The 26,591-nt window shown below is 46.1% G+C and overlaps 1 protein-coding gene across 3 annotated transcripts; it reads left to right on the forward strand.

Moving 5' to 3' along the window:
* Nucleotides 1–214: 214 nt before the first annotated feature.
* e4f1 (E4F transcription factor 1) lies at nt 215–24,765 on the forward strand. Of its 3 annotated transcripts, XR_010966821.1 has the most exons (15): nt 215–313; nt 6,950–7,104; nt 7,761–7,851; nt 8,444–8,661; nt 9,432–9,552; nt 10,339–10,518; nt 11,184–11,344; nt 12,763–12,972; nt 15,073–15,178; nt 17,311–17,528; nt 19,267–19,465; nt 20,837–20,997; nt 21,533–21,595; nt 21,750–22,515; nt 24,565–24,765. XR_010966821.1 is itself a non-coding variant. In XM_068002988.1 (14 exons), the coding sequence occupies exons 1-14, from the start codon at nt 253–255 to the stop codon at nt 22,092–22,094; spliced, it is 2,289 nt and encodes a 762-aa protein (XP_067859089.1). In that variant the 5' UTR covers nt 215–252; the 3' UTR covers nt 22,095–24,753. The 3 variants fall into 3 exon arrangements, 2 of the variants coding, with proteins under 2 accessions (XP_067859089.1, XP_067859090.1); XM_068002988.1 differs by having other exon boundaries at nt 21,750–24,753; XM_068002989.1 differs by having other exon boundaries at nt 20,840–20,997; nt 21,750–24,753.
* Nucleotides 24,766–26,591: the final 1,826 nt, after the last annotated feature.

Consider the following 26,591-nt stretch of genomic DNA (forward strand, 5'->3'; position numbering starts at 1 on the left):
CGGCATCTCCACATCACATCAGAAAAGATCAGCCATGATCTTATTGAATGGCGGAGCAGGCTCGAGGGGCCGAATGGCCGACCCTGCTCTTATGTTCTTAGGCTCAGTGAGCCATTGAACTACATTTCCCGAGGTGCGCCGCGCCGCGCAGCCGCAGTAACGGACGCAACGCTCCTTCGCTGGCTCCACCTTTGGCGGCAGGTCGTAAACCCGCCATTTTGTGCTCCTTGCGACAAGTGAGAGGAAGTCCCGATGAATTCCGAGAATACGGCAGAGAGGCAACGGGCGGCGGCGAGCGGCAGCGGGGAGGAAGGTAACGAGTCGCCGCCTCGACCTCAGCCAAGGCCCCGGCTCCGCTACAGGCCCTGCGCTTTAACGGAGGACCCCTGTGCCGGAGGCAGTCAGGCCTGAGTCAAGGCCAGGGTCAGTCAGGCCGGGCCAGGCTCGGGGTTAAGGGGAGGCCTGATGTGGAGGCCGATTGTTGGATTCAAGCGGAACCGTTGCTTAAACCCGGCCCGGCGCCTCACCAAATAACTGCCCCCCGCCTACTCTCCACCTCTACCTCAGCCCCCCCGTGCCCGCCCCCCCGTGCCCGCTCCCCCGTGCCCGCCCCTCGTCTGCGCCCCCCCGTGCCCGCCCCTCGTCTGCGCCCCCCCGTGCCCGCCCCTCGTCTGCGCCCCCCCGTGCCCGCCCCTCGTCTGCGCCCCCCCGTGCCCGCCCCTCGTCTGCGCCCCCCCGTGCCCGCCCCTCGTCTGCGCCCCCCGTGCCCGCCCCTCGTCTGCGCCCCCCCGTGCCCGCCCCTCGTCTGCGCCCCCCCGTGCCTGCCCCTCGTCTGCGCCCCCCCGTGCCCGCCCCTCGTCTGCGCCCCCCCGTGCCCGCCCCTCGTCTGCGCCCCCCCGTGCCCGCCCCTCGTCTGCGCCCCCCCGTGCCCGCCCCTCGTCTGCGCCCCCCCGTGCCCGCCCCTCGTCTGCGCCCCCCCGTGCCCGCCCCTCGTCTGCGCCCCCCGTGCCCGCCCCTCGTCTGCGCCCCCCGTGCCCGCCCCTCGTCTGCGCCCCCCGTGCCCGCCCCTCGTCTGCGCCCCCCGTGCCCGCCCCTCGTCTGCGCCCCCCGTGCCCGCCCCTCGTCTGCGCCCCCCGTGCCCGCCCCTCGTCTGCGCCCCCCGTGCCCGCCCCTCGTCTGCGCCCCCCGTGCCCGCCCCTCGTCTGCGCCCCCCGTGCCCGCCCCTCGTCTGCGCCCCCCGTGCCCGCCCCTCGCCTGCGCCCCCCCCATCATGTGTGCCCCCTTTTGTCTCAGTGACCGTGTTGTCCAAGGTCCATCGTCAAATGTTGCTTCAATAAATTGGTTGGATTTCAGAGATGGGTAAACTGGTATTGCAATTAGCCCACATTGGAACCATAGTAAACTTTGGGGGTGGGTTGTGGTTATTTTCACTGGTAGTGGAAAACGGGCGTAGAGTATCGGCCACCAGTTATACACCCTGCCCGATTGGAAAGGAAAGTTGGTCAGGGTGTGTATGGGGTAGTTGATCCACTACCACCTGTTTCCTGCCACTGCCAATAATCAGCTCCCCAGAAACCTCACTCCAGGTCCCACACTACCTGTAACGCACCAGGAGAGACCTATTAGTCATACATTTTATGTTTCTATAATATCACAGTGCTGCACATGCAAATTTCTATGTAACACTTGTGGGGGGGAGAGGGGGAAGAAAGTATAAGGAAATCCAGTTATTTGGAATGTACAGATGACCTACTCACTAATTCCAAATGCCTTATTCTGATCTCTGGAATCACATTTATATGTAAAAAAAAGTAAGCTGGGCATTTCACTGTGGCTTCTGACCTGTAGCCTAAAGTGTTATTGACCCCACCAACTGTTTATTTTCAACTTTGTGGTCTTAAAGAGACATAGCTTCACCTCATCAGCAGAATATGTTTACATTGCACGGTATAATCCTGTAAAATAGTGTATCATCTAACTTGGGTTGAGTACCACTAGTATATGTAATAGTTTGAGTTCATCAAGTAAGCCAGTCATTTTCTGATGGTTTTTCTGATCTTGAGGAAGAACTAGTGGATTTACAACCAGCTGCCAATCTACAGAGAAATAATTGCCCTCTGAACTCAGGTTGTGCCTTTTCACAGCAGTTAAACCATGTGGCCTTAAAGGAATAGACCAAGGTACACATAGTGAAGCTTTAGGTGTCAGCTGTGATTCAGTGGTAGCACTCTTGCCTGTGAGTCATAAGGTCGTGTGTTCAAGTCCCACTCCAGAGACTTGAGCACATAATCCAGGCTGACACTCCCAGTGCAGTACTATGGGAGTGTTGAGCTGTCGGAGGTACCGTCTTCCGGATGAGATGTTAAATCGAACCCCCGTCTGCCCTCAGATGGACGTAAAAGATTCCGTGGCACTATTTCAAACAAGAGCGGGGGATTCGCCTCTGTGTTCTGGCCAATATTTATCCATCAACCAACATCACTAAAAAGCAGAATATCTGGTAATTATCACATTGTTGTTTGTGGGAACTTGCTGTATGCAAAACTGGCTGCAGCGTGTCCTACATTACGACAGTGACAACATTTCAAAAGTACTTCATTGGCTTTAAAGCACTTGGATGTCCTGAGGTCGTGAAAGGTGCTATATAAATGTAAGCCTTTAGCAGCAGAATAATACACTGGGTGTTAATTCATACCACAGTTCTGTAATATGTCAGCTGTGCCTCAGTGGCAGCACTCTCACCTCTGAGTCAGAAGGTTGTGGGTTCAAGCTCCATTCCAGAGACCTGAGCACATAATCCAGGCTGATATTTCCGTGCAGCACTGTTGGAGGTGCCATCTTTGGGATGAGACCTTAAACCGAGGTGCCCTCTCGGATGGACATAAAAGATCCCATGATTATTTGAAGAAGAACGGGCCAACATTTATCCCTCAACTAACACCACCAGAATAGATTAACTTCTCATTGATCTGTCGCATTTGATTACGTTCAGAAATACTTCACTTTGGGACATCCAGAGAACATGAAAGACGCTGTATAGAATGCGAGTTCTTTGAAAACAACGTATCCACCATCTTATCACAAGCAATGCCACAGGAGGCCTGTAAGCATATAATATGTAAAAACAATTTGTGTCTGGGGCACATCTGCAAAATGTGGGACCATTGTTACACATTTGTAGGATGCAAAACATCGGCGCATATCTCACTGAGTGGACCTATTCTTTCAATCGGCAAAACGCAGCTAATAAACAGCCAACAAACACCCCAAGAATGACCAGTCAAACAGCTTGATCTCTCATACCTTTCCTGGTGGTCGCTATCTAGTCTATTTTACAATTTTGAAGATAGTTTGTCTTATACAGAGCCCTGTGCTTACTTTGTACTGCTAAACAGTGTTGTTTTTCCTTTTGCTTTCTGCCTCAGATGAATCACTGCAGCCGCCCCTGACAGATGGCAGTGCTCAGAGGGTGGCACCACGTGTTGGCAGCCTCCCATCATCTGTTGCTACCAGTTGCTTTGTGGTTCTGTTCAAGAACTAGTAATCAGTTATACACAACAACTTACACTTATGATGCATTTATTGTCGTAAAACGCTCCAAATTGCTTCACAGAGGTGAAGATAGCAAGAGCCAAGAAGTAGATCGAGAAGGATTGGGGTGGTAACCAAAATCAGGTCGAGAAGTAGCTTTTGAGGATGTTTTTGAAGAATTGGAAAGAGATTGTGCGGTATGGGTGTGTTCCAGAATGCAGGACTGAAATGGCTCCTGTGCCCACTCTTTGCGCTCTCGCTTTGATTGCATGGCCCCTTCACTCCACTGCAAAAGTGGAGCATAGTGAAGGAGGTGTTCAAACAAGGCCAGAATTCAGAGAGAGCATAGGGTGTGCTCAGGATGTAAGGCTGAATGGCTTTGCAGAGATAGGGAAGGATGAGGCAATTTATAGGATAAAGATTTTGAAATCACTCTATCAGAGGATGGAGAGGCGGTGAAGGGAGAGGCGATGGAGAAGGATGGAATGATCAACTGTGTTGAGTGCTGCTGAGAAGCCTCAGAGGGCAAGAAAGAATAACGCATCGCAGTCAAAGTCACAGAGGATGTAATTGGTGACTTTGACCCTGGGCAGTCTAGGAGCTGTGCACAGGCAGAACTAGATTGAAGTATTCGAGGAGGAAGTGATAGGGAAGATGGGCATGGAATGAGGTAGCTACATGCTCAAGGACGTTGGAGAGGAAGGGGCAGTTGTTGGAGAGGATGGAAAGATTTATTTTTGAGGAGCAAGGTGATGGCTGTCTTAAGTTTCAGTACGCCTTCAACCATGAAGATAATGCTCACTTAACACACACGAATCGTCGTGAGCTGAGTGATCCAGGGTTTGTTTAGATATCATTTCGGTTTAATTCGGTCATACACGATTGGTTGCAAACACTTATTTCAATAATTGAATCAAAGATGAATAACAAAAACAAACAGCCAAAGATTCCAACCAAACACTGCTGACTGCTACTTTAGAAGCAACTCAAGACCAAACGGAGGAAATATTCCAATCCATCTTGACTGTTCGTTATGCCATACTCAACATTACAGCTAACCACTGGGAAATTTAGTACAAAAGATCTCCTGTTGTGTATTTACTGCCTTGTATCATATCTGTAATATATTAAAAGTTTTGCATGTCGCACATACTTGCTGTAATTGTCACATTTCCTGTAACAGTTGCTGGTCACATTTTGTTGATAACCTTCACCATTGTTATAAAATATCCTCCCAATCACCAGGAGCAATGCCATGGGAGATCTCAGAAGATCCCCAAAGTGCTTTACAACCAATAGATTACTTTGGAAGTGCAAGCAAAAATAGCAGCTAGTTTATCCCACGCTCAGGTCCCACAAGCAGCAAATGAATGAAAGACCACATCACTTGATTTTTTTCTGGTGGTATTAGTTGAGTGGGGATTGTTGGCTAGATACTGGTAGAACCCCCTGCTCTCTAAATTGTCTTTAATGCACAGGTGCATGGGGTCTCAGTTTAACGTCTCATCCAAAAGACGGCACCTACAACAGTCAGCACCCCTTCAGTACTGCACTGAAGTGTCACCCCAGATTAAATGCTCAAGTCCATACAAGGCTTGAACCCACAACCTTCTGAATCAGAGTGAAGAATGCAAACCACTGAGCCAAGTTTGAAACTAAGGTTTTATACAAATTCAGCATTGTTCCTCTTTTGTATTCTATACTCCAAGGTACAAACTAAGGATTCCATTTTATCTTTTTTTATGACCTTATTTACTTGGGCTGCCATCTTCAATAGACCTGTGCATCTGATCATCAAATTCTTCCGTTCCTCTAGGCCAGTTAAGATGTTGCCTTTTAAAGTGTATTTCCTTTACCTATCAATACTTCAAAATGATTGACTTCACTTTTTTCCACATTGAACTGCATCCAGCACCCACCCATCCTGCTAGCCCATCTATGTCCTGCGGTCTTTCACAATTCTCAGCAAATTGGGAGGTGTTGTAAATTGTGATATCATCAGCTCATTTCAATATTGTTCCCTCAATCCCCAAGTCCAGAACATTTTTGTGCATACATAATAAATAAGACTAGCTCTGACACAACCTCTAGCACACCACTCACCATATATTTCCAATATAAGGACGGCCTCAACCGGGATCTTTGGTTCATGTCACGCTACACGTAAGCAGGAAAAAAAAAGTTATCTGTTTTTAATACAACTCGACATTCTCTCTCTCTGCCTTTCGGGTCTCTTTCTCTCTCTGGCTTTGTAACCTGACCCATTGTGTATTCAGAACTGTTTTCCGTGGCTAACCTGTCTGAACACCAACGACACCTTTGATTGGTGTGAGCGTGTCCCAGCCTAATATAAGATATGCGATTTGAGAATCTTTCACTCACTCACCTGACGAAGGAGATAATCTCCGAAAGCTTGTGATTTTAAAATAAAATTGTTGGACTATAACCTGGTGTTGTGAGATTCGTTACATTTGTCCACCCCAGTCCATCACCGGCATCTCCACATCACATATATTTCCAGACAAAGACTTTTTATTCTACAGCTATCCTTTTCTTTCTGCCCTCCAACAATTTGTCCATCTATGTGGCCACGTTCCCCTTAATTCCTTGTGACCTTACTTTTGCCGTAAGTGTCTTGTGCATTATTTTATAAAAGAGCTTTTTGAAAATTAATAGCGACTACTTTCAATGTATTTCTTTTATCTGCCCTCTTGCTTCTTAAAAGAATTATATAAAGTTGGTCAAGCCTTTTAGAATTCAAGTGCTGACTAGCCCCGATTTAACCAGTAATGTAGTAATAACTGAAGTAAGACTAACTGACATATAATTTCCTGTCTCCTTTTTGAAGATGAGTGTCACATTTGCCATCCTCCAGGCCACTGACATAATTTTTCTTTATGAAGTCTATTGGAAAATAATAGTCAGACCCCCTGTGATTTCTTCTCCAGCTTCCATCAAGATCCTTGGATGTAAACCATCAGGTCCCAGTGATTTGTCTACCTTAAGTTTGAGTAACTTACTTAGTACCATCTCTGCAAATAATAACTGCTCTACACCAACCTCTGGGGCCTCTATAATCCCAATATCCACCGCCTCTATGAATTCTGAGGCAAAATGCTTAATTGGTAACTTGTCATTCTCTCGCTCTACTACAAACTTACCACTTCCATCCCTCAGGAGGTCTAACGCTACCTGGATTATCCTCTTATTATTAATGTGCCTTTCAACCTCTCGAGCCTGTTCCGTCATTCAGTTACATAATGGGTGATCTGTACCTAAACTCCATTTATCTGCCTTTGTCCCATGCACCTGATACCCTTACCTAATAAACGTCTATCAATCTCAGTCCAGTAATATTTGTTGTATTGTCTCTGGGTGGGGTATATTTGCTGCGCTAACTCTGGGATCTTTCTTGTAGAGGAGCATGATGTCCACAAGTGTGGCCGTTGTCAGACAGAATTTTGCAACCTAGAGACTTTCATTACCCACAAACTGCAGAAAGCGTGCCAGCGGATCCAGGCGCTGTCCCCAGGTGACTCTGACCATCTACATGTCAACCAGGCAACCCAGAAGGTAGTTGCTGCCTCCACTTTCATGTGTGATCTATTTCTGTAATTTCCTCCTTGCCCTTTCCTTTGCTCCCTGCTTTTGTTTCTCCTTCCCGCTTGTCTTTTTTCGTTCCTTCTCTACTCCTGCCTCCCATTCTTGCCTGCTCCCCCATCACCCGTTCTTTCCCATTCTTATTTCCTATATTACAACAGTGACTACACTTCAAAAGTACTTTATTGGCTGTAAAGTGTGTTGTGTTGTCTGAATGTCTGAATTTCTTTCTTTCTCTCTCTTTTTCTTTCTCTCCCTGCTACTGCTACCCGCCCCACCCCCACGCCCATTTTAGAGGTGACTGTAAAAACAAAAGCGAAGGATTTTGATTTTTTTTTGTAGGTGAAATGGATGGAAATGATTTGAAGGGGGTCTGGATGGTAAGGTTCCCATCGGAGGCCATTCGGCCTATCGGCAAGGACTTGATGGGCCGAATGGCCTCCTTCCATGCTGTAACCTTTCTATGATTCTTTCGAAAGGGATTTAGATGGTTTGTTGGGGCAGCAGACACTCCTTTGTTTTGTTTGAATTGCTTTTCTAATTGAAAGTGAAACATTGTGGAGCTGAGGCAGATACTGCCAGCCTGGAGCCCGGTGTGTGTCTCAACCTCTTCCACTCTGTGCTTCCAGGAGTCTGTGACCTTGGACTCGGCGATCACTATCACGCAGTTGGTTGTGGCTGCCCTAACACAGCCCGAAGCAAACAGCAAATCACACTCAGGTGAGGCAGTACCACAAAGGATTTTCTTTTTTTTCTTGTGTGAAGTTTTTGTTTGTCAAGGTGAGATGCTGTCAGCTCTGGGATTTAGAACACTTACCATTTCAGGCACCCAGTGCTGGCATCATGCACTCCCAGGTCAGGTACAACATGGGTCAGATGCAGTATAAAGCTCCCATTACACTGTTCCATTAATGCTTCTCAATCCCAAAGTCAGAAGAGTGCCCTGAATTGCAGCTGTCCTATGTGCTTTGTGATTGATTTGGCTAATTAAGGGCAATTTTGTACTGTGGTTCTATACGCACTAGAGCTGGGTTGGCCAAACTCATTTCATGTAGGACCTTTAGAACCAGCAGAGAGAGCCCATTAATCTGGGTGGAATTTGAACGCAGCTCCCAGAATCCTAATTCACTGCCCCACCCAATCACCGACCACATTTTCTGTTTCTTAAACATGGAATTTTTATGAGGAGGTGAAGGTTGGAGAAGCTCGGAAGATGCTGCGGATTTAAGCATTGCAGTGCTCTAAGAATCATAGCTGTCTTGGGTCAGTGCAGTGCCAGGCTTCATTTCCTCATTTATAATCTTGTTTCCAGATGATGGGAGCAACAAGACATGTCAGATCTCGGAGGAGCAATTGTATGAATGCCCTCAGCCGCAGCAGAGCGAGCAGCCCACCGACGATGGGGCTGATGGTCACAGCTGTCAGAAGAGCACGGAGGAAGAGAGTGGGGCTGAAAAGAAGAGATATGAGATGGTTATAACTGACAATGGGCGATTCGTATGTCAGGTCTGCGAAAAGACCTTCAAAACGGTCAGTTTAATCAGCTAGATTTTGGGGAGGGATTGTAATTGCTGACTGTATGGTAGCAAAACTGTGATCATCAGTAAAATGTGAGGAATGAATGGATTGGAACTGTCTCTCTGCTAGGTGTTCGGTGAGTGTACATGTGGGGTTTTAACCTGTTTTTTTCTAATTCCACTTCAGATTGGGTTTAATAAACCTTTGGGACCAGTGTGAAGGAGTTGTTCTGTGCAGTAACTGTGCATCATCTAACAATTGGCTGAGTGACATTGGCAGGCCTTAGGAACGTGCTCTGTGCAAGGAAGGGGGCAACTTAAAATGGAAGGACAATTTTTGTTTTATAAAAACAAGCAAAATGTTATACTTCTAAAAAAAAATACATGTACATCCTCCATACAGAGCCCCTGTAAGAACTGTTGACTTTTTGTAGCCAGGCATCTGTCCCCGTTGATTGTGAGTCCTGAGCAGCCTTGAAAAATGGGGGATGCAGAGGTTACAGTTACGGACCCCCCCCCCAAAGTTGGGGGGCAGTAATACCTTCCTTTAACGAAGAACCCCCACCCCGATCAGAAACTCATTAACGTGGTAAATGGGTTTTAATTCTGCAGTGTCAGAAATATCACCTCAGAAGTTCAAGATAAACTGGTAATTCAACGTATCTACACGCGATGTTTCTAGATATATATATATATGTGTGTGTGTGTGTGCATGTGCATGAGAGTTACTTGAATACGCCAGTCCTGAGCCTGTTTTCAGAGGACCTGATGCTGTACTTGCAGGCTGTCATCCTGAAGGCGCACATGGTTACCCATAGTGACAAGAAGGCTTTCAAATGCAAGATTTGTGGGATGGCTTTTAGAACAAAGGGATCTTTAGTTAGACACAACCGACGCCACACAGGTGAGAAAGACCAGCTGAGGCGGCCAGCTCTGGCTCTAACACAGTTTGCGTTTCAGTGAAGTAGCGAGCGCTCTCCCAGCCTGCGTTTTTCTTCCTTCACACCATCACCAACCATTTTTAAAGCCCCGGTTTGCTTGATGCTGACGGCGATTTTCTCTGACTCTTTGTTGAGGCCGCCTGTGGGTCGAACCGATTCTGCAATCCCCTGATCTGATTCCCCCCCCCGGTGCATACAGGAGGCTCCGACATTTCGCATCTGACGCAGATCGAACAGCGCCCTATGTTTCTGACTGTGTCTCTACTGATTTTAATCCAGGTCTCTGGCACAGTTGGAGTCATTAACTCCTCCCAGACAGTTTCAGCCCTGATTTTTACATCATGCCTCCCTGTCCCCACTTTCTGTTGCCGCTCCTGTGTATTTTTACACACTCAACCTGTTGGCAAGGAGCAAGTCCTCAGTGTAATTCCACTCTCTTTCCATCCCCCCCCCGCTGCCTCATCTATTTTGAGGGAGACTTCATTACTTGTGTTGTGAACGTGGAATAACTATGTTCATATTTCCAGTGATTTTAGAGCTGGTGTTCCCTCTGTAAAAGTGAGTTTAATTTGACCGTGCTGCCTGTCCATACGTTGATTTATTCTTAGTTAAAGATGTTTGGATATTCAGCAGCTCAGTGGTTTAAAATGACTGAGCTCTCAGGAGGGGGTGTGAATGTTCAGCTTGTGTCGGAAGGGCAGTCGGAGTTTCAGTCTGGTGATTTAACAGCTGTTACGGTATCTCCCCAGATGAGCGACCGTACAAATGCCGGATGTGTGGGATGAGTTTCCGTGAGTCCGGAGCGCTCACTCGCCACCTGAAGGCCATCACCCCTTGTACAGAGAAAGTGAAGTTCCAGCAGATGAAACTGGTGTTGCCATCCAACCAGGAGGAACCCGAGCCCGCTAATAAACCTGAGACCCAGGAAGGTACAGCACAGACCAACCCGTGTCTGCAACATATGGAACGAGTTTAAACTCCGGTCACGGTTACCGTGTTGGATTGAGGCAGTTTTAAAAGTGGGTTAGGGCAGCACATTGAGATTCAGACCAGTAAAAGATGCAGTTTCGTGTCAGTTCTCAATCTGAGCAATGTTAATCAGCGGTTCTAATGTCCCTCAACAAGGGGGGGAGGAAAAGGGTGGGTCTGTTGTGACCATCGGCTGCGGGTGTCAGATGGCCCCTCCCCCTATGAGGGTCAAGCAGTTGAAGGAAAAATTGATTAAAAATACAAAAAGAAAGGGGAAATTTACCCAAATGCCACTTTAAAAAGGTTTGGATCCATTGCTCTCTGATTAGACAGCACGTACATGGAGCTGATTAATACTACATTAAAAAAACATTAACTTTCTTTATAATAATGGAAGGTGGACTGTAGGCGTGATTGTCGACTTTCAGTGGTCCTCCGCTCCACACTACACATGTCCAGAGCCCCGTTACATCACCAGCCAGCACCGTGAGTTTGTTTCCTGAGCAAAATGGTGTGGTGAGCCTTGTGTTTCTTAAAATAGCAGCTGAGGGATCGAGTGATGTAACGCTCAGCAAGGTTTCTTCACCTCCTGCTCCCTGATTCTTATATTCTGTTTAACTTCCAGTGAATAAAGAGATCGAAGAACTGGTTTCCACGGCAACACCAGATTCCCCGGAAACAACAGCAGTGATCAGTGTGCTGACGAATTCAGAAGGAAGCATCGAGGAGGTGCAGGTCCATAATATGCCTCAGGCTCTGGATCCCGAGGCTGAACAGAAGCCACAGGTAAAGTCTCACTGGCGGCTCGGATACCTTGGGTTCATATTAAATAAAGAGGGAGATAATACAGAGAAAAAAACCTGATATGATTTATGCAAGATATAAGATGTAATTTATCTCCAGTATTAAGTGGAACCTCACAGTTTCAGGATTTACATTAGAACATAAGAAATAGGAGCAGGAGTTGGCCACATGGCCGCTGGAGCCTGCTTCACCATTCAATACGATCATGGCTGATCTTCTACCTCAATTCCACTTTCCCGCCCTTTGGACTTAGTTTACCCACAGTCAAGGAAATGATAACTAGCCTATCATTTGCTGCCTTATCCCTTTTCCCCCGTCTTAAACAGGAGTGTAACATTTGCCACTCTTCAATCCTTTGGCACAATTCCATTTCCAAAGAATGTTAGAATATTCTGGTCAGTGCCTCTGCTATCTCCTCCCCCAACTCCTTCAGTATTTGGGATGTGCACCATGTGACTTTTCTATTTATTTATTCCCATTAATATTTGAATAGTTTCCTTTTGGATATTTATCTCCAGTAGTGGCTTTTCCTGATCGTCATCAGGTACTTCTACAGTCCCACTTTCACCTTCCTATGTAAAAAACTGAGGCAAAATACTTACTAAGCAACTGCACTATTTCTTCTCTCTCCCATACAAAATGGCCCCTTCATTCCACCCCTTCTTCAACCAACTTTTTACTTCTTATGTGCTTATAAACCTGGGAATTATTGGCCACCTTGATTTTGGGCGGGGGCGGAGAAGGATCGGGTGTCACCCCTCAAATGTATCCTATCGAGGCTGAACAGTCTGAGATTTACTCTGATCTTTTCCCATAACTGAGACTCTTAACACTGGGCATCAGTCTCGTTCCCCTTCCATGCACTGCCTCCAGTGCTCAGATATCTCCCTCCTGTCTCGCCATCCTGAAATGGATACAGTACTCGAGGTGTGGTTTGATCACGACTTTCTCTGACTTATATTCTACTGTTGTGGCCATGTAGCTCAGCATTCTGTTGAGCTGTGACGAAGGGTATAGAAAAGGTAAATGTGGAATATTACTTTAAATTTGCGAGAGAAGGACAAGGGAACACAGGTTCAGACTGGTAAAAGTTAAATTTAGGACAGTTGGCAGGAGTGGGCTTCCAGATAGAGCAGGGGAGGCGAAAACTCTAGAATTGTTGAAGAAACAATTAGATGTTCCAGTGAGGGGATGAACAGACTAAGATGGGCTAAATGATCTTCCTCATCCGTAATCACCTTGTAATCTGGGAAGTACTGATCAGTCCGACTCTGGGGAATCTGTGTATATCTGTGTGAGGAACGATTCTAAAGCTATGTTACGGAAGAATACTTTGACCCAAAAGATGTGTAATCATTGAAGGGTAGAAGAGATGATGGTCAATATTGTTTTCTTTCTAGTCACCTGGTTCCACTGAGCTCCATCCTGAGGGGGAGACCTGCAATGAAAACCTGATCTGTCAGGCCATGAGGAATTCTGGGATTGTCATACAAACTGTAACGATTGGCGATTCCCAGAAATCCACAGAAACATCTCCACTGACTGCTGAGGAAGGCAGTGAAGAGGATGTCGTAGAGGAGGACTGCGATGAGATGGAGGAAGACGATACGGTACCTTTAGTGCTCTAGTTTACCCAGTGTTGAATCAATCTTGAGCACGAGATGCACACCCTCCAATCCGGGGACTGTGCATGCGATGCATTTCTCCCCAACGATCTGGTGGACCTTGTGAGTGATGCAGTGATCTGGCGGGTAATGCATGTGATGCATTCTCTTCCCCCCTCCCCCACTTAAATCTGGTGGACTGTAAATGCAATGCATGACCTGACCTACATAATTCCATGTAAACTGAAGGGCTAGAGCCTATTTAAAACACTACCAGGATTAAACCTTTATCTTGGTCAATATTTATCCCTCAACCAACACCACAAAAAATGGATTATCTGGTGATTATCACATTGCTGTTTATGGGAGCTTGCTGTTCACAAATTGATTGCCACGTTTCCTTCATTACAACTATAACTACACTTCTAAAGTACCTCATTGGCTGTAAAGCGCTTTGGGACGTGAACGCTTTGAGGTCATGAAAGGCACTAAGAAATGCAAGTCATTCTTTCTTTCTTTGGTCTAATCCTGGTGTTTATGATCCCACGTGCAGAGATGCTTGAGCTCAGCTGGCATGTTATTGCTAACCAGGCACTCCCTCCATGTATGTCTGCTCCAGTGAGCCTTTCCAGCTATTCAAAGCCATACTTCCATGATTAAAAATCACTTTTTAATGTGTGTGCCGCAGGCTCTGAATTTCGTCTGTGTGGATATTAACATTCATCCTTCAAACAACAGCATCAGAAACAGATTAATTGATGAATTATCTTGTTGGCTGCTGGCAGGATCTTGCTGTGCTCAAATTGGCTGCTGCGTTTGCCCCCATAACAACTGTGACAACACTCCAAAAGTAGTTCATTGGCTGTGAAGGGCTTTGGGGCATCCTAAGGATCTGAAAGGTGCTAGATAAATGCTAGTTTTTCTTTTTCTCTATTAATTTTTTACACTTTGAAGTTATTTTCATCTTCCCTCATTTTTCTCCATTCGCCATGGAAATTCATAGCATGGAAGGAGGTCACGCACCATGGCTGCAGAGTGTACTATCTACAGGATGCACTGCAGCAACTCTCCAAGGCTTCATCGGCAGCTCCTCCCAAACCTGAGACCTCTGCCACCTAGAAGGACAAGGGCAGCAGGTGCATGGGAACACCATCACCTCCAAGTTCCCTTCCCAGCCACACACCGTTCCGACTTGGAGATATAACGGCCTTCCCTTCATCGTCACTGGGTCAAAATCCTGGAACTCCCAACCTAACAGCACTGTGAGAGAACCTTCACCATACGGACTGCAGCGGTTCAAAAAGGCGGCCCACCACCACCACCTCAGGGCAACTGGGGATGGGCAATAAATGCTAGCCTTGCCAGCAATGCCCACATCCCAAGAATGAATAATAAAACGCTGTTTCAAAAGTTTATACACTTTGCCATTAAAAGATACAATGGTGTCCGACTCAATTACTCCTTTAGCCAAAGGATTTTGTGCTCCCAATAAGCCTTAGCATAAAGAAATTCACCTAGCCCTCTTCTCACTCCCTTAGTGACAATTTTAAATTGATGACAACTCATCACTGACTTCCCAACCAGTGGAAATGGTTTTTCTCTAGTCACTCAAAAACCTTCATAACTTTAAAAACCTCTTTTAAGTTTCCTCTTAGCCTTGTCTGCTCCAGTCCCAGTATCTCAAGTCTCTCCTAATAGTTTCTGATCCCTGATATCATCCTGGTGCCACACACCAGGCCAAGAGGGTAATCGGTCTCTTTCCAGATCTCGACCGATGAATTCTGAGCAGTGAGCTCAGAAGGGAATTCACATTTCGCTGTATCACCTGCACATGGACAAAAATGCTTTTAAGTAACTTTGAATCAACAAGAATTCCTTTCTTATGCCTATTGGGAGCTGGGGAGGCTCTCTGCCAAGTTCCTCCTACATTCTTGGACTGTTTGTCACCCCTGAGACGCTCGTACTCATGAAGTGACATTAGGGAGCCACGTTCTCCACCTAGCACCTTGCCCAGGGAATGGAGTGTGTGGGAAGGAAATTATGGTTTAGTACATTTTATGGGTACTTTCACTGCAATTTAAATATGTTTTTTATATATATATATAGGCAAACTCAAAAAGTGAGAGCAGCTGCAAGACCTTCAAGTGCCCTCACTGCAGTCGAGTGTTCCGAGGGTCCAGCTACCTGCGTTTGCACATCAAAGCACATTTAGGTAAGTGCACGAGGCCATACTTTCGTGTCACTGGCTCTTGTACTCGATTGTGTTTTTTACAGTGATGTTATAGTTCCTTTCTCACCTCAATAACAACATCTTGCATTTATACAGTGGCTTTAACACAGTAAAATATCCCAAGGTACTCGACACAGGCGTTATCAGACAAAATTTGACACCTAGCCACATAAAGAGTAATAGGACGGGTGACCAAAAGCTTGGTCAAATAGGTAGGTTTTAAGGAGTGTCTTAAAGGAGGAGAGAGAGGTTTAGAGAGGGAATTCCAGAGCTTAGGGCCTAAGCAGCTGAAGGCACGACCACCAGTGGTGGGGCGATGAAAATCGGGGATGCATAAGAGGCCAGAATTGGAGGAACGATATCTCAGCAGGCCCCCTAAACATACACCTCTTCAATTCCACTCAGTAGAATTTTTAGGATCAGAAAGAGGGTCATTAGGTCTAACAAGCCCATCTCTTCCTCATTGATCAATCCCACCTTCTCACCATATCTGTCAATCCCTTCTCCAGCAACATACCTTGATCTCTTGATCTTGGATTTGGCAGAGTCAGCATGGATTTATGAAAGGGAGATCATGTTTGACAAACCTATTGGAGTTCTTTGAGGATGTAACTAGTAAAATAGATAAGGGGGAACTAGTGGATGTGATGTATTTGGATTTTCAGAAGGCTTTTGATAAGGTGCCACACAGGAGATTGGTGAACAAAGTTAGAGCACATGGAATTGGGGGTAATATACTGGCATGGATTGAGAATTGGTTAACAGACAGAAAACAGAGAGTAGGAATAAACAGGTCTTTTTCAGGTTGGCAGACTGTGACTAGTGGGGTACCGCAGGGATCGGTGCTTGGGCTCCAGCTATTCACAATCTATATCAATGATTTGGATGAGGGGACCAAATGTAATATTTCTAAGATTGCTGATGACACAAAACTAGGTGGGAATGTGAGTTGTGAGGAGGATGCAAAGAGGCTTCAAGGGGATACAGACAGGCTAAGTGAGTGGGCAAGAACATGGCAGATGGAATATAATGTGGAAAAATGTGAAGTTATCCAGTTTGGTAGGAAAAACAGAAATGCAGAGTATTTTTTTAAATGGTGAGAGATTGGGAAATGTTGATGTTCAAAGGGACCTGGGTGTCCTTGTACATGAGTCACTGAAAGTTAACATGCAGGTGCAGCAAGCAATTAGGAAGGCAAATGGCTTTATTACAAGAGGATTTGAGTACAGGAGTAAAGATGTCTTGCTGCAATTATATAGGGCCTTGGTGAGACCGCACCTGGAGTCTTGTGTACAATTTTGGCCTCCTTACCTAAAAAAGGATATACTTGCCATGGAGGGAGTGCAACGAAGGTTCACCAGACTGATTCCTGGGATGGCGGGATTGTTGTATGAGGAGAGATTGAGTAGACCAGGCCTGTATTCTCTAGAGTTTAGAAGAATGAGAGGTGATCTCGTTGAAACATGCAAAATTCTTACAGGGCTCGACAGGGTAGATGCAAGGAGAATGTTTCCCCTGACTGGGGAGTCTAGAACCAGGGGTCACAGTCTCAGAATAAGGGGTAGACCATTTAGGACTGAGATGAGGAGAAATTTCTTCACTCGGGGTGGTGAATCTTTGGAATTCTCTACCCCAGAGGGCTGTGGAGGCTCAGTCATTGAGTATATTCCAAACAGAGATCGATAGATTTCTAGATATTAAAGGCATCAAGGGAAATGGGGATAGTGCAGGAAAATGGCATTGAGGTAGAAGATCAGCCATGATCTTGTTGAATGGCGGAGTAGGCTCGAGGGGTCGGATGGCCTATTCCTGCTCCTGTTTCTTATGTTCTCATGTTCTCATTCGTGCAATCTTCAGAGTGGACAGGCGTGTGTTCTGAACAAGTTTAACACAGCGGTAAAGGGGGAGGGAATTAGTCCTGTAGCACACAATCCTATTGATGGTTTTAAATTTCAGAAACATGGAGACGGCTTTCTGCAGGAATAGAAAGAGTTGGGGGAGAGCCCGAGCTGTAACGGCCACCATTATATTTTTCTACGTCGTGGCTGTGCAGTGTGACTCTGTCCCTGTATGTCTGTGGAGATCGGCGGAGCCTGACATGTGTGTTTTTCCAGGTTACAAGCCCCACCGGTGCGAGCTGTGCGAGAAGGAGTTCATGACGGCCTACATTCTGAGGAAGCACCTGGAATCGCACTACAACGAGCGGCGCTTCAAGTGCGGGGAGTGCGGCAAGCTGTACAAGAGCATCGCCCATGTGAAGGAGCACATGAGGGCGCATTCAGACGAGCGGCCGTACCCGTGTCCAAAATGTGGGAAGAGATACAAGACCAAGGTCAGAGAGAGAGCGTTTACAGAACGAGCCTGTAATCCAGCACTGCATCATGTTTACCTGTTGTTGCTGTGCGAGAAAGAAAGACTTACATTTATATTACAGCCAGTGAAGTATTTTTGAAGTGTAGTCGCTGTTGTCATGTAGGAAGCGCAGCAGCCAATTTGCGCACAAAGAGCTGTTTTAGTGATGTTGGTTGGGGGACAAATATTGGTCGGGACACTGGGACGAACTCCTCTGGTCTGCTTTGAAATAGTGGCCGTGGGATCTTTTACGTCCATCTGAGAGGGCAGACGGGGCCTCAGTTTAACATCTCATCCGAAAGACACCTCCAACAGTGCAGCACTCCCTCAGTACTGCACTGAAGTGTCAGCCTAGATTTTGTGCTCAAGTCTAGAGTGGGACTTGAACCCACAACCTTCTCACTCAGAGGTGAGATTGCTACCCACTGAGCCACGGCTGACACCTACATATGCATCAAACAATTTGCCTAATTAAAGTAACTTTAAACTGAGGCTCCCTCAGCCCAGAATGGGCCTGTCCCTTACCGTCCACTTTATACAAGAACATCAGAGAATTCCATCTGCACTAATAACTTGCTTCAGTTTTCATATTGTTATAGGTGAGAGCAGCCATGTGGTATGTAAAATTCAGCCTTTGGGTGGGGTAGTGGAGGCAGTATCTCTGGAGTCATTTGAGGGGCAGTGAGATGGTGTAATAGGGGATCTAAAATTTATATGGACGGATCAGCTAGATGGTCCAAATGGCCTTCCTTCTCCATACTTCCTGTATGATCGTGGTGAATAATCTGATGGTTAGCAGCATGTTATTGCATTTGAGAGATCTTGTGCTGCACGGTCACTGACATTTAATGGTTGCGACATTGGAGTGGACCTGTCCCCCTGTACATTTGATTGTAGAGCAGTCTCTACATTCTGATTGTAGCCCATTCTCACTCTCCATTTGATCGTAGACAAGTCTGGCTGTATTTTCTGAATGTGGGCCTGTCTCTGTGCTGTCGACTGTAGCCCTTTCTCCCTGTACATTCCAATCATAGTTCTGTCTCTGTATATTTGGTCGAACACGGGACCCTCAATCGACATTTACGAGCCAAAGGTGGGTGTGAAGCCGGGTGGGTACCTAATGGGGTTGGAGGGCGTCACTGGGTGGGGTTGGAGTTTAGCAATCAGCGTCTGCCATTTTCTTTCAGTGCACTGTCCATTGCCTTGTTAGTCTTAAATTCCCGTCACTATTTCCAACAACAACAACTTGCATTTATGTAGCAAAACGTCCCAAGGAGCTTATTTTATCTTTAGTTTCTGCTTGCAGTGGTGTCTCTGCACTCCGACCATATAGTGCATTCTCTTCATTCTGATTGCATCTATGTATGTTCTGAACGCAGCCATGTCCCCCAGTACATTCTAATCGTAAACTTGCGTCTCTGCTTTCCAATTGTAGCCCTCTCTCTCTGTCTCTCACTTCAATGATAGTCCTTTCTGTCTGTACCTTCTGGTCATAGCCCTGTCTCTCTCTACATTAGATCGTAATCCTGCATCTCCACAGTTGATTGCAACCTTGTCTCTGTCTACACTCCGATTGTAGCTCTGACTGTGTGTTCTTATTGTTGCCTCTCTATGTTCTGATTATAATTTTGTGTCTATGTACATTCAGTGGTGACTGAGTTCAGTGCAGTGAGATCTGTTTAATGTTTGATTTGTAATGGTCAGATCTCTCTTCACAGAATGCACAGCAAGTTCACTTGAGGACACACTCGGAGGACAAGCCGTTTGCATGTGACTATTGTACCCGGGCTTTCCGAGAGAAGGGCTCCCTCATCCGACACGTGCGGCTCCATACGGGAGAGAAGCCGTTCACGTGCTACAAATGCGGCCGAGGCTTTGCTGAACACGGGACCCTCAATCGACATTTACGAGCCAAAGGTGGGTGTGAAGCCGGGTGGGTACCTAATGGGGTTGGAGGGCGTCACTGGATGGGGTTGGAGTTTAGCAATCAGCGTCTGCCATTTTCTTTCAGTGCACTGTCCATTGCCTTGTTAGTCTTAAATTCCCGTCACTATTTCCAACAACAACAACTTGCATTTATGTAGTAAAACGTCCCAAGGAGCTTCACAGGAACGTTATCAAACAAAACAAAACCAAACCACATAAAGAGATATTAAGACAGGTGACCAAAAGCTTGTACAAAGATGTAGGTTTTAAGGAACGTCTTAAAAAAGGAGAGAGAAATGGAGAGGTTTAGGGAGGGAATTTCAGAACTTAGGGCCTAGGCAGTTGATATACAGCCACCAATGGTGGAGCGATGAAAATCGGGGATGTGCAAGAGGCCAGAATTGACGGTGTTTTACGAGCACCAAAGCTGTGTTAGCTACAGACTGTCGGGCAGGAACCGAAAACAACATAGGGCTTTTTAAAGAAAAAAAGTGCTTTTGCTCAGGGAGCTGACGTAAGACATAAAACTTCATAAAAACAAGGAATGAGAAAAGGCTATCCAATCTGGTCCATTCACAAAATATGTACAACCTATCATGGACTCTAACCCACCCATTTTATCTCCTGAGAGAAAGTTCTGTATAAATACTCTGATCCCCAAAAGTAATCAGGTAATTTTCACTCCCCCACCGCCCCCCGCCATCCCTGCTCCAGCAGGATCCAGTATGTCGCGCAGATAATTTAATGATCTCAGTCTGTACCTGTCAGGAAGTACTTCTTCACACAAAGGGTAGTAGAAATCTGGAAAACTCTTCCCCAAAATGTGGATGCTGGGGGTCAGTTGAAGCTTTCAAGACGGAGATCGATAGACTTTTGTTGGGTAAGAGTATCGAGGGATATGGTGCTACAGCGGGTAAATGGAATTGAGATACAGATCAGCCATGATCTAATTAAATGGCGGAACATGCTGGAGGGGCTGAATGGCTTCCTCCTAACCCAGTGTTCCTGTCCCTGGGATCCTCATATTCCATTCCCAGCCTGATATTTATCCAACTCTTTTTTTGAAGATGTTAATCAACTCAACAGTTGCTGCTTTTGCTTGGATTCTGTGATCTGCTTCTCATTCTGCAGTCTGGAGGGACTGCACAGTCCTGTCCCTGACTGCTTCATAAGCACTGTCAATGCTTGGTGTGAGGTCAGCCATTGGTAGGAGATGGCTCTGGCAGTTCTACCCATGTACTCCCCAAACAACTCAGAGCACTGTACAATGCTCTGTCTAGTGTTTTTGCTGGGAGTTGTTGAAACTCCCTGTTAATATGTTGAAATCTGTCTGAAATTCATCTGTTTCTCTTCTGTCTGGAGGAGGTTGTCATGTTGGGTGTAAAGAACTGGAACAGATAGAGGTGTCGCCGGACGTCCAGTCCACTGATAGCGTTGCTGCAACCATCATCACTGACGACCCTCATACAGTGCTGGTGGAGTTCTCCTCGGTAGTGGCTGACACACAGGAGTATATTATTGAGGTACCTGGGCCACTTGCAACATTCAAAAGCAGTCAGGGTTTCACTTCACTTCTGAAGGATGATAACAGTGGTGCAGCCACTCACCTCTCCCCTCTCCCTCCTCTCCCCCCTCCTCCTCTCTCCTTCCCCCCCCCACCCCTCCTCCCCCTCTCATGTAGCCGAGCATGACGTGTTGCATGGGGCAGCAGTATACATCTGATCTGTCTGTGGTTATTAGTGCACGTGTGATCTGAGTGTGGGTTATTAGTGTACGTGTGAATTGTATATGGGTTTATACATGTGATCTGTGTGTGGGTTATTAGTGTACGTGTGATCTGTGTGGGTTATTAGTGTACATGTGATTTGTATGTGTGAGCATTGTGTGTATGTGATCTGCGTTGGAGCAGTGATGTATTTGTGATTTGCATTGGGGTAGCAGTGTATATATGTGATCTGTGTGTGAGTGTAGCAGTGTGTATATGTGATCTGTGCTGGCAGTAGCTTTTGTAAAGCCACCGTATTAAACATTACTTTTGTTTCCGTGTTTCTTTGCCAGGCTCCTGCTGAAGCAGCTGGAAGCAGTGACATGGGCACTCTGATCCAAGGTTCTAAGCACCAGGTTGGTGATTGCTCTTTGACCCTGGAAGTGACCCCGGACACTGTGAGAGAAGTGGTCACTTCCCAGGTTTCTGCTCTCGATTTTCGTGCCCGCTGTTTAAATGTCTCTGGTGCGCAGTGTCTCTAAAGTTTAGCTTTCTTGGCTTCGTTTTCAGGTTGACAGTCAGATCATGAAAGTCGTGCAGCAAATTGTGAACCAGGCCAACTCCAGCCACCAGATCATTGTCCAAAATGTTTCCATGGAAGAGAACACTGAAGAAGGCACGGATACAATCACCATTGCAACCCCCGATAGCCTCACTGAGCAGGTTGCAATGACACTAGCCTCCAGCATCGGGCAAGGAGCTGTCCTGACGACAGACGGCAGCCTGGAGACCAGCCAGGACACTGTCACCATGGTGACGGCTGACGACATCGAGATGTTGGAACAAGCGGATGAATACGTGATAACTACTCAGGACGGAGAGGTGGAAATACAGACAGTGGTGGTGGGTGAATGAGGCACGGTGACTCCCAGCCAAGGGCGTCTCCTACTGCCCCTGCCCACATCTCTACTCAGGGAACAGAAACAATTCACAGGGTGGATGCAAGAACCCTGAATGCTGCACTACGCGGTTACTGCTTCACACCAAGGACGCGAGGCCTGGTAGCACCATGTAAGCGTGCTTTGGGTTTCCGAGCCACAGAGTGATGTGTCAATACTGATGCGTTATATTAATGAAACACCGAGCACACGGTCTTCCTGCAGCACTTGAGCTGTGAGCCAGTTTTCAATGGATTGTGCCGAGTTATCCGGTCGCTTCGTGCTGTGACTGTGCAGTGTATTTAGGGATCGCTCTCGGAGGAAGGTGACAACATGTGACCCAGTTACTGAACAATGACATCGGTGGTGGGTCTCCGCCCACAGGCTGTCTGGCGCAGGTGAGAGCGGGGCAGGAAGAGACAGAATGTGACTGGCTGATAAACTGGATTAGTGCCGGCCAACAGCTGGGCTCCTCCTCCTGTTTACATTGTGTGTCCGACTCTTTGCTTTCGCCACCTCACCCCTTTGATTTCAGTCATTTCCCACCTTATGTCAAAAACAGGCATCGGTACCATAAACACAGGATCTGCCATTCCATACACACACTGTGCTGAGTTTAATGCTCAGGTTACTCTGTGTCACACATACGATTGAGTTTAATGCTTATGTTACTCTGTCTCAGATTCTGGCAACTCCGCATCTCACACGGGCCTGAGTTTAATACACTCGTTACTCTACCCTATGAGAAATGCAGTTGCTTCACCAGGTGCTGTTCAGAGGTTTCGTCAATGAAGCAGCAGTAAAGACTGGAAACAAAAGCACCAGTCTGGGAGAGGAGGCTGGCTGCGTGCAGGCAATTAGTGAGGAGCTGGCAGTAAGAAGAAACTATGAGAAAAGTTTGACTAAAACATTTTCAGAACGGCAGAGTTCTCCAGTGTGGTTTACATCCCCGATCTTGTGTTCTGCACGAAGTAACTGAAACTGCAAACTGTATTCTTTCAACAGAAGAATTTAAATGCAACAAAACCCCAAATGTAATTAAGAAGAACTGTTTCCAGTGATTAGAGACACTTTGATACGATGAGAGTCTTTTAAGAACCGTTGTCGACTCATTTATTTAAAAATCGATTCATGAAATTTCTGTGGTTTTCTGACTTGCTGATTCTTTAGCTCCAGTGATGCTGGGAACTTGCACCAACATTCTTGGCACAGAGAAGTTGTGTGAGTTTTGTATTGTTGGATTACTCGCTCCTTCAAAAAATGATACAGGGCGGAGCTCACCTCTGAACTCTGTTGGAATCCTAAAGGTGAGGACCATGTGACCTCTGGTCTGATCTCTTAAAAGGACAGGAATTTCTTTTCACTTCTGTGCCAAGGGCTGCAAAGAACGGTAAACAGAGCCACAGAAAAATAGAATTCAGGAATTTGATCCCCAAAATATTGGTTAAAGATCCCGGACCCCCATGTAATAAAAATGGAATGTTGATTGTAAACCAGTGGCCCTGACAGTGATTCAGCTCCCCTTTAGATTATTAAAGCAAACTGGATATGGGTCGTCCATTTCCATTACATGTACAGGACTCTCTGTGGTGAGTGGTCTCTGTCCATTGTGTGATACAGTTCGTTGCATGCGCACAATGAGCTTAATTGTACTTTTCCAGGCCAGCAACTGCTGACTGCTGTGAATAAGATTCAAGAGTTGCCTATCACTGTAAATAAAAATGCAGTTTTTACAGATTCTCTACCATAGCATGTTTTCTACCCCTGACATCAGGCTGATTAATCAGATATTAATGTATTTATGAACAATATTTGTAAGTAGTTGTTTCAGGGACATTTTTCACAAAGAATGTTGAGGATTTTTATTTTTTTTTGGAAAACAGACGGGTATATCTGCAGACAGCGGCCTTAAGTATGAACAAAAATAACTAAATTGTGACAAAAACAAATTGCATGTGACAGATCAATGTGGTGCAAGGTATGTGTCTCGTCAGAGATTACCTGTCAAGCTTTGCAAGCAGAATGATTATATTGTTAGCATCATATAAATTGTACAATAAGTATCCCTTTTAAGTATTACCGACAGTGCTTTAGCTACTGTGCGTTTTGGTAATGAAGAGTGTGCCTATGTACAGATATTCCCCGTTCACAGGGTCACTGTTTCAGGAACTAAAACTCTAGAGATCAGCCAGAACTAGCATTGACATGCTCAATTCTACTGCAGGCTCTTTCTGCTGATGGACATTCTTTCACTCATGTTTGCAAGTGCTCTGGCTGACTGGTGCCTGCAGCACTGCTGCGTTGGGGCGTTCCCACCGGAAAGAGCTGCAGCCCCGTGTCCTGGTCATGAGACATGCTCCATGGAACTGATGTTACGAATGAAAATGCCATGTGGTTCTGTGAGAATTTCAATCGGCTTTTATATTAATCTAATATTTTATTTTCAGTGTACTCGAAGCATGTTCGCAGATAACTACTTTGCTGATCCTCACTGTGTGACCTGGTTGACCTCAAATAAAGGTGGAATTTGAACATCACTCCTGTGTGCAGCATTTAATTGATCAAAGACCCCGTCTGGTCTTATGCATGCTGTTCTGGGCACCTAATAATAACCCTATTATTGCCCATGAGCAGGTACTGAGGTGAGCAACAAATTGATTCTAGGTTGAACGTGCCTTCAGCTGCTAGGCACTAAGCTCTGGAATTCCCTTAAACCTCTCCACTTCTACCTCTCTCTCCTCCTTTAAGATGCTCCTTAAAGCCTACCTCTTTGATCAAGCTTTTGGTCACCTGTCCTAATATCTCCTTACGTGGCTTGATGTTAAATTCTGTTTGATAATCGCTCCTGTGAAGCACCTTGTGACATTTTACTACATTTAAGGTGCGATATAAATTCAAGTTTTTATTGTGAGGAAAGGCTAAGGAAGTTGGATTTATTTTCTTCAGGAGGAAACTTCAAGATGATCTAATTAAAGTAAGGTTATGAGAAGAATTGACAAAATCTGATCCAGATAAACTGTTAATACTGATAAAGGTTTTAATACGAGGGGACACGATTAGGTATAAAAACAGAAAATGCTGGAACTTGGCAGCATCTGTGGAGAAAAACACGTAGGGTTAACATTTCAGGTCGATGACCTTTCGTCCCTACCCACCTATATCCGTGAATCTTCTGATACCCTCTGTCAATTTAACCAATTCCAGTTTTTTGACCTGAACCATCTGTTTTTCACTATAGTCTTGCACTCCCTCTACACCCCCCACCAGGTCAGCCTGTGGGCTCTCCATTTCTTCCTTGAACTGCAGCCGAACGAAAAAATTGTAATTTTTAAAAAAATCTAATTCTGACGAAAAGTCATTGATCTGAAACATTAACCCTATGTTTCTCTCTCCACAGATGCTGCCTGATCATCCGTGTTTTTTATTCATTCATGGGATGTGGGCGTCGCTGGCAAGGCCAGCATTTATTTGCCCATCCCTAATCGCCCGAGAAGGTGGTGGTGAGCCACCTTCTTGAACCGCTGCAGTCCTTGTGGTGAAGGTTCTCCCACGGTGCTGTTAGGTAGGGAATTCCAGGATTTTGACCTAGTGACGATGAAGGAATGGCGATATATTTCCAAGTCGGGATGGTGTGTGACTTGGAGGGGAACGTGCAGGTGGTTTTTTCCCATGTGCTTGCTGCCCTTGTCCTTCTAGGTGGTAGAAGTTGCAGGTTTGGGAGGTGCTGTCGAAGAAGCCTTGGCGAGTTGCTGAAGTGTATTCTGTAGATGGTACACACTGCAGCCACAGTGCGCCGGTGGTGAAGGGAGTGCCAATCAAGCGGGCTGCTTTGTCCTGGATGGTGTCGAGCTTCTTGAGTGTTGTTGGAGCTGCACTCATCCAGGCAAGTGGAAAGGCTTGGGGAGTCAGGAGGTGAGTCACTCACCGCAGAATCTCCAGCCTCTGACCTGCTTTTGTAGCCACAGTATTTATGTGGCTGGTCCAGTTAAGTTTCTGGTCAATGGTGACCCCCCAGGATGTTGATGGTGGGGGATTCGACAATGGTAATGCCGTTGAATGTCAAGGGGAGGTGGTCATTGCTTGGCACTTATCAGCCCAAGCCTGGATATTGTCCAGGTCTTGCTGCATGTGGGCACGGACTGCTTCATTATCTGAGGGGTTGCAAATGGAACTGAACACTGTAATCATCAGCGAACATCCCCATTTCTGACCTTATGATGGAGGGAAGGTTATTGATGAAGCAGCAGAAGATGGTTGGCCCTAGGACACTGCCCTGAGGAACTCCTGCAGCAACATATCCAGCATTTTCTGTTCTTATTTTGGATTTCCAGTATCTGCAGTATTTTACATTCTATTTTATTAACAAAATTAGGTAGTTAAGTCGAAGGGAAGTTGGGCAGAACATTTCCACACAATGAGTAATAGAGTTGTGAAATGTTGAATAATTAAAGAACAGATCAAGACCCAAAGTTTT

Source organism: Heptranchias perlo, chromosome 22, assembly GCF_035084215.1.
Source record: "Heptranchias perlo isolate sHepPer1 chromosome 22, sHepPer1.hap1, whole genome shotgun sequence".
Lineage (NCBI taxonomy): Eukaryota > Metazoa > Chordata > Chondrichthyes > Hexanchiformes > Hexanchidae > Heptranchias > Heptranchias perlo.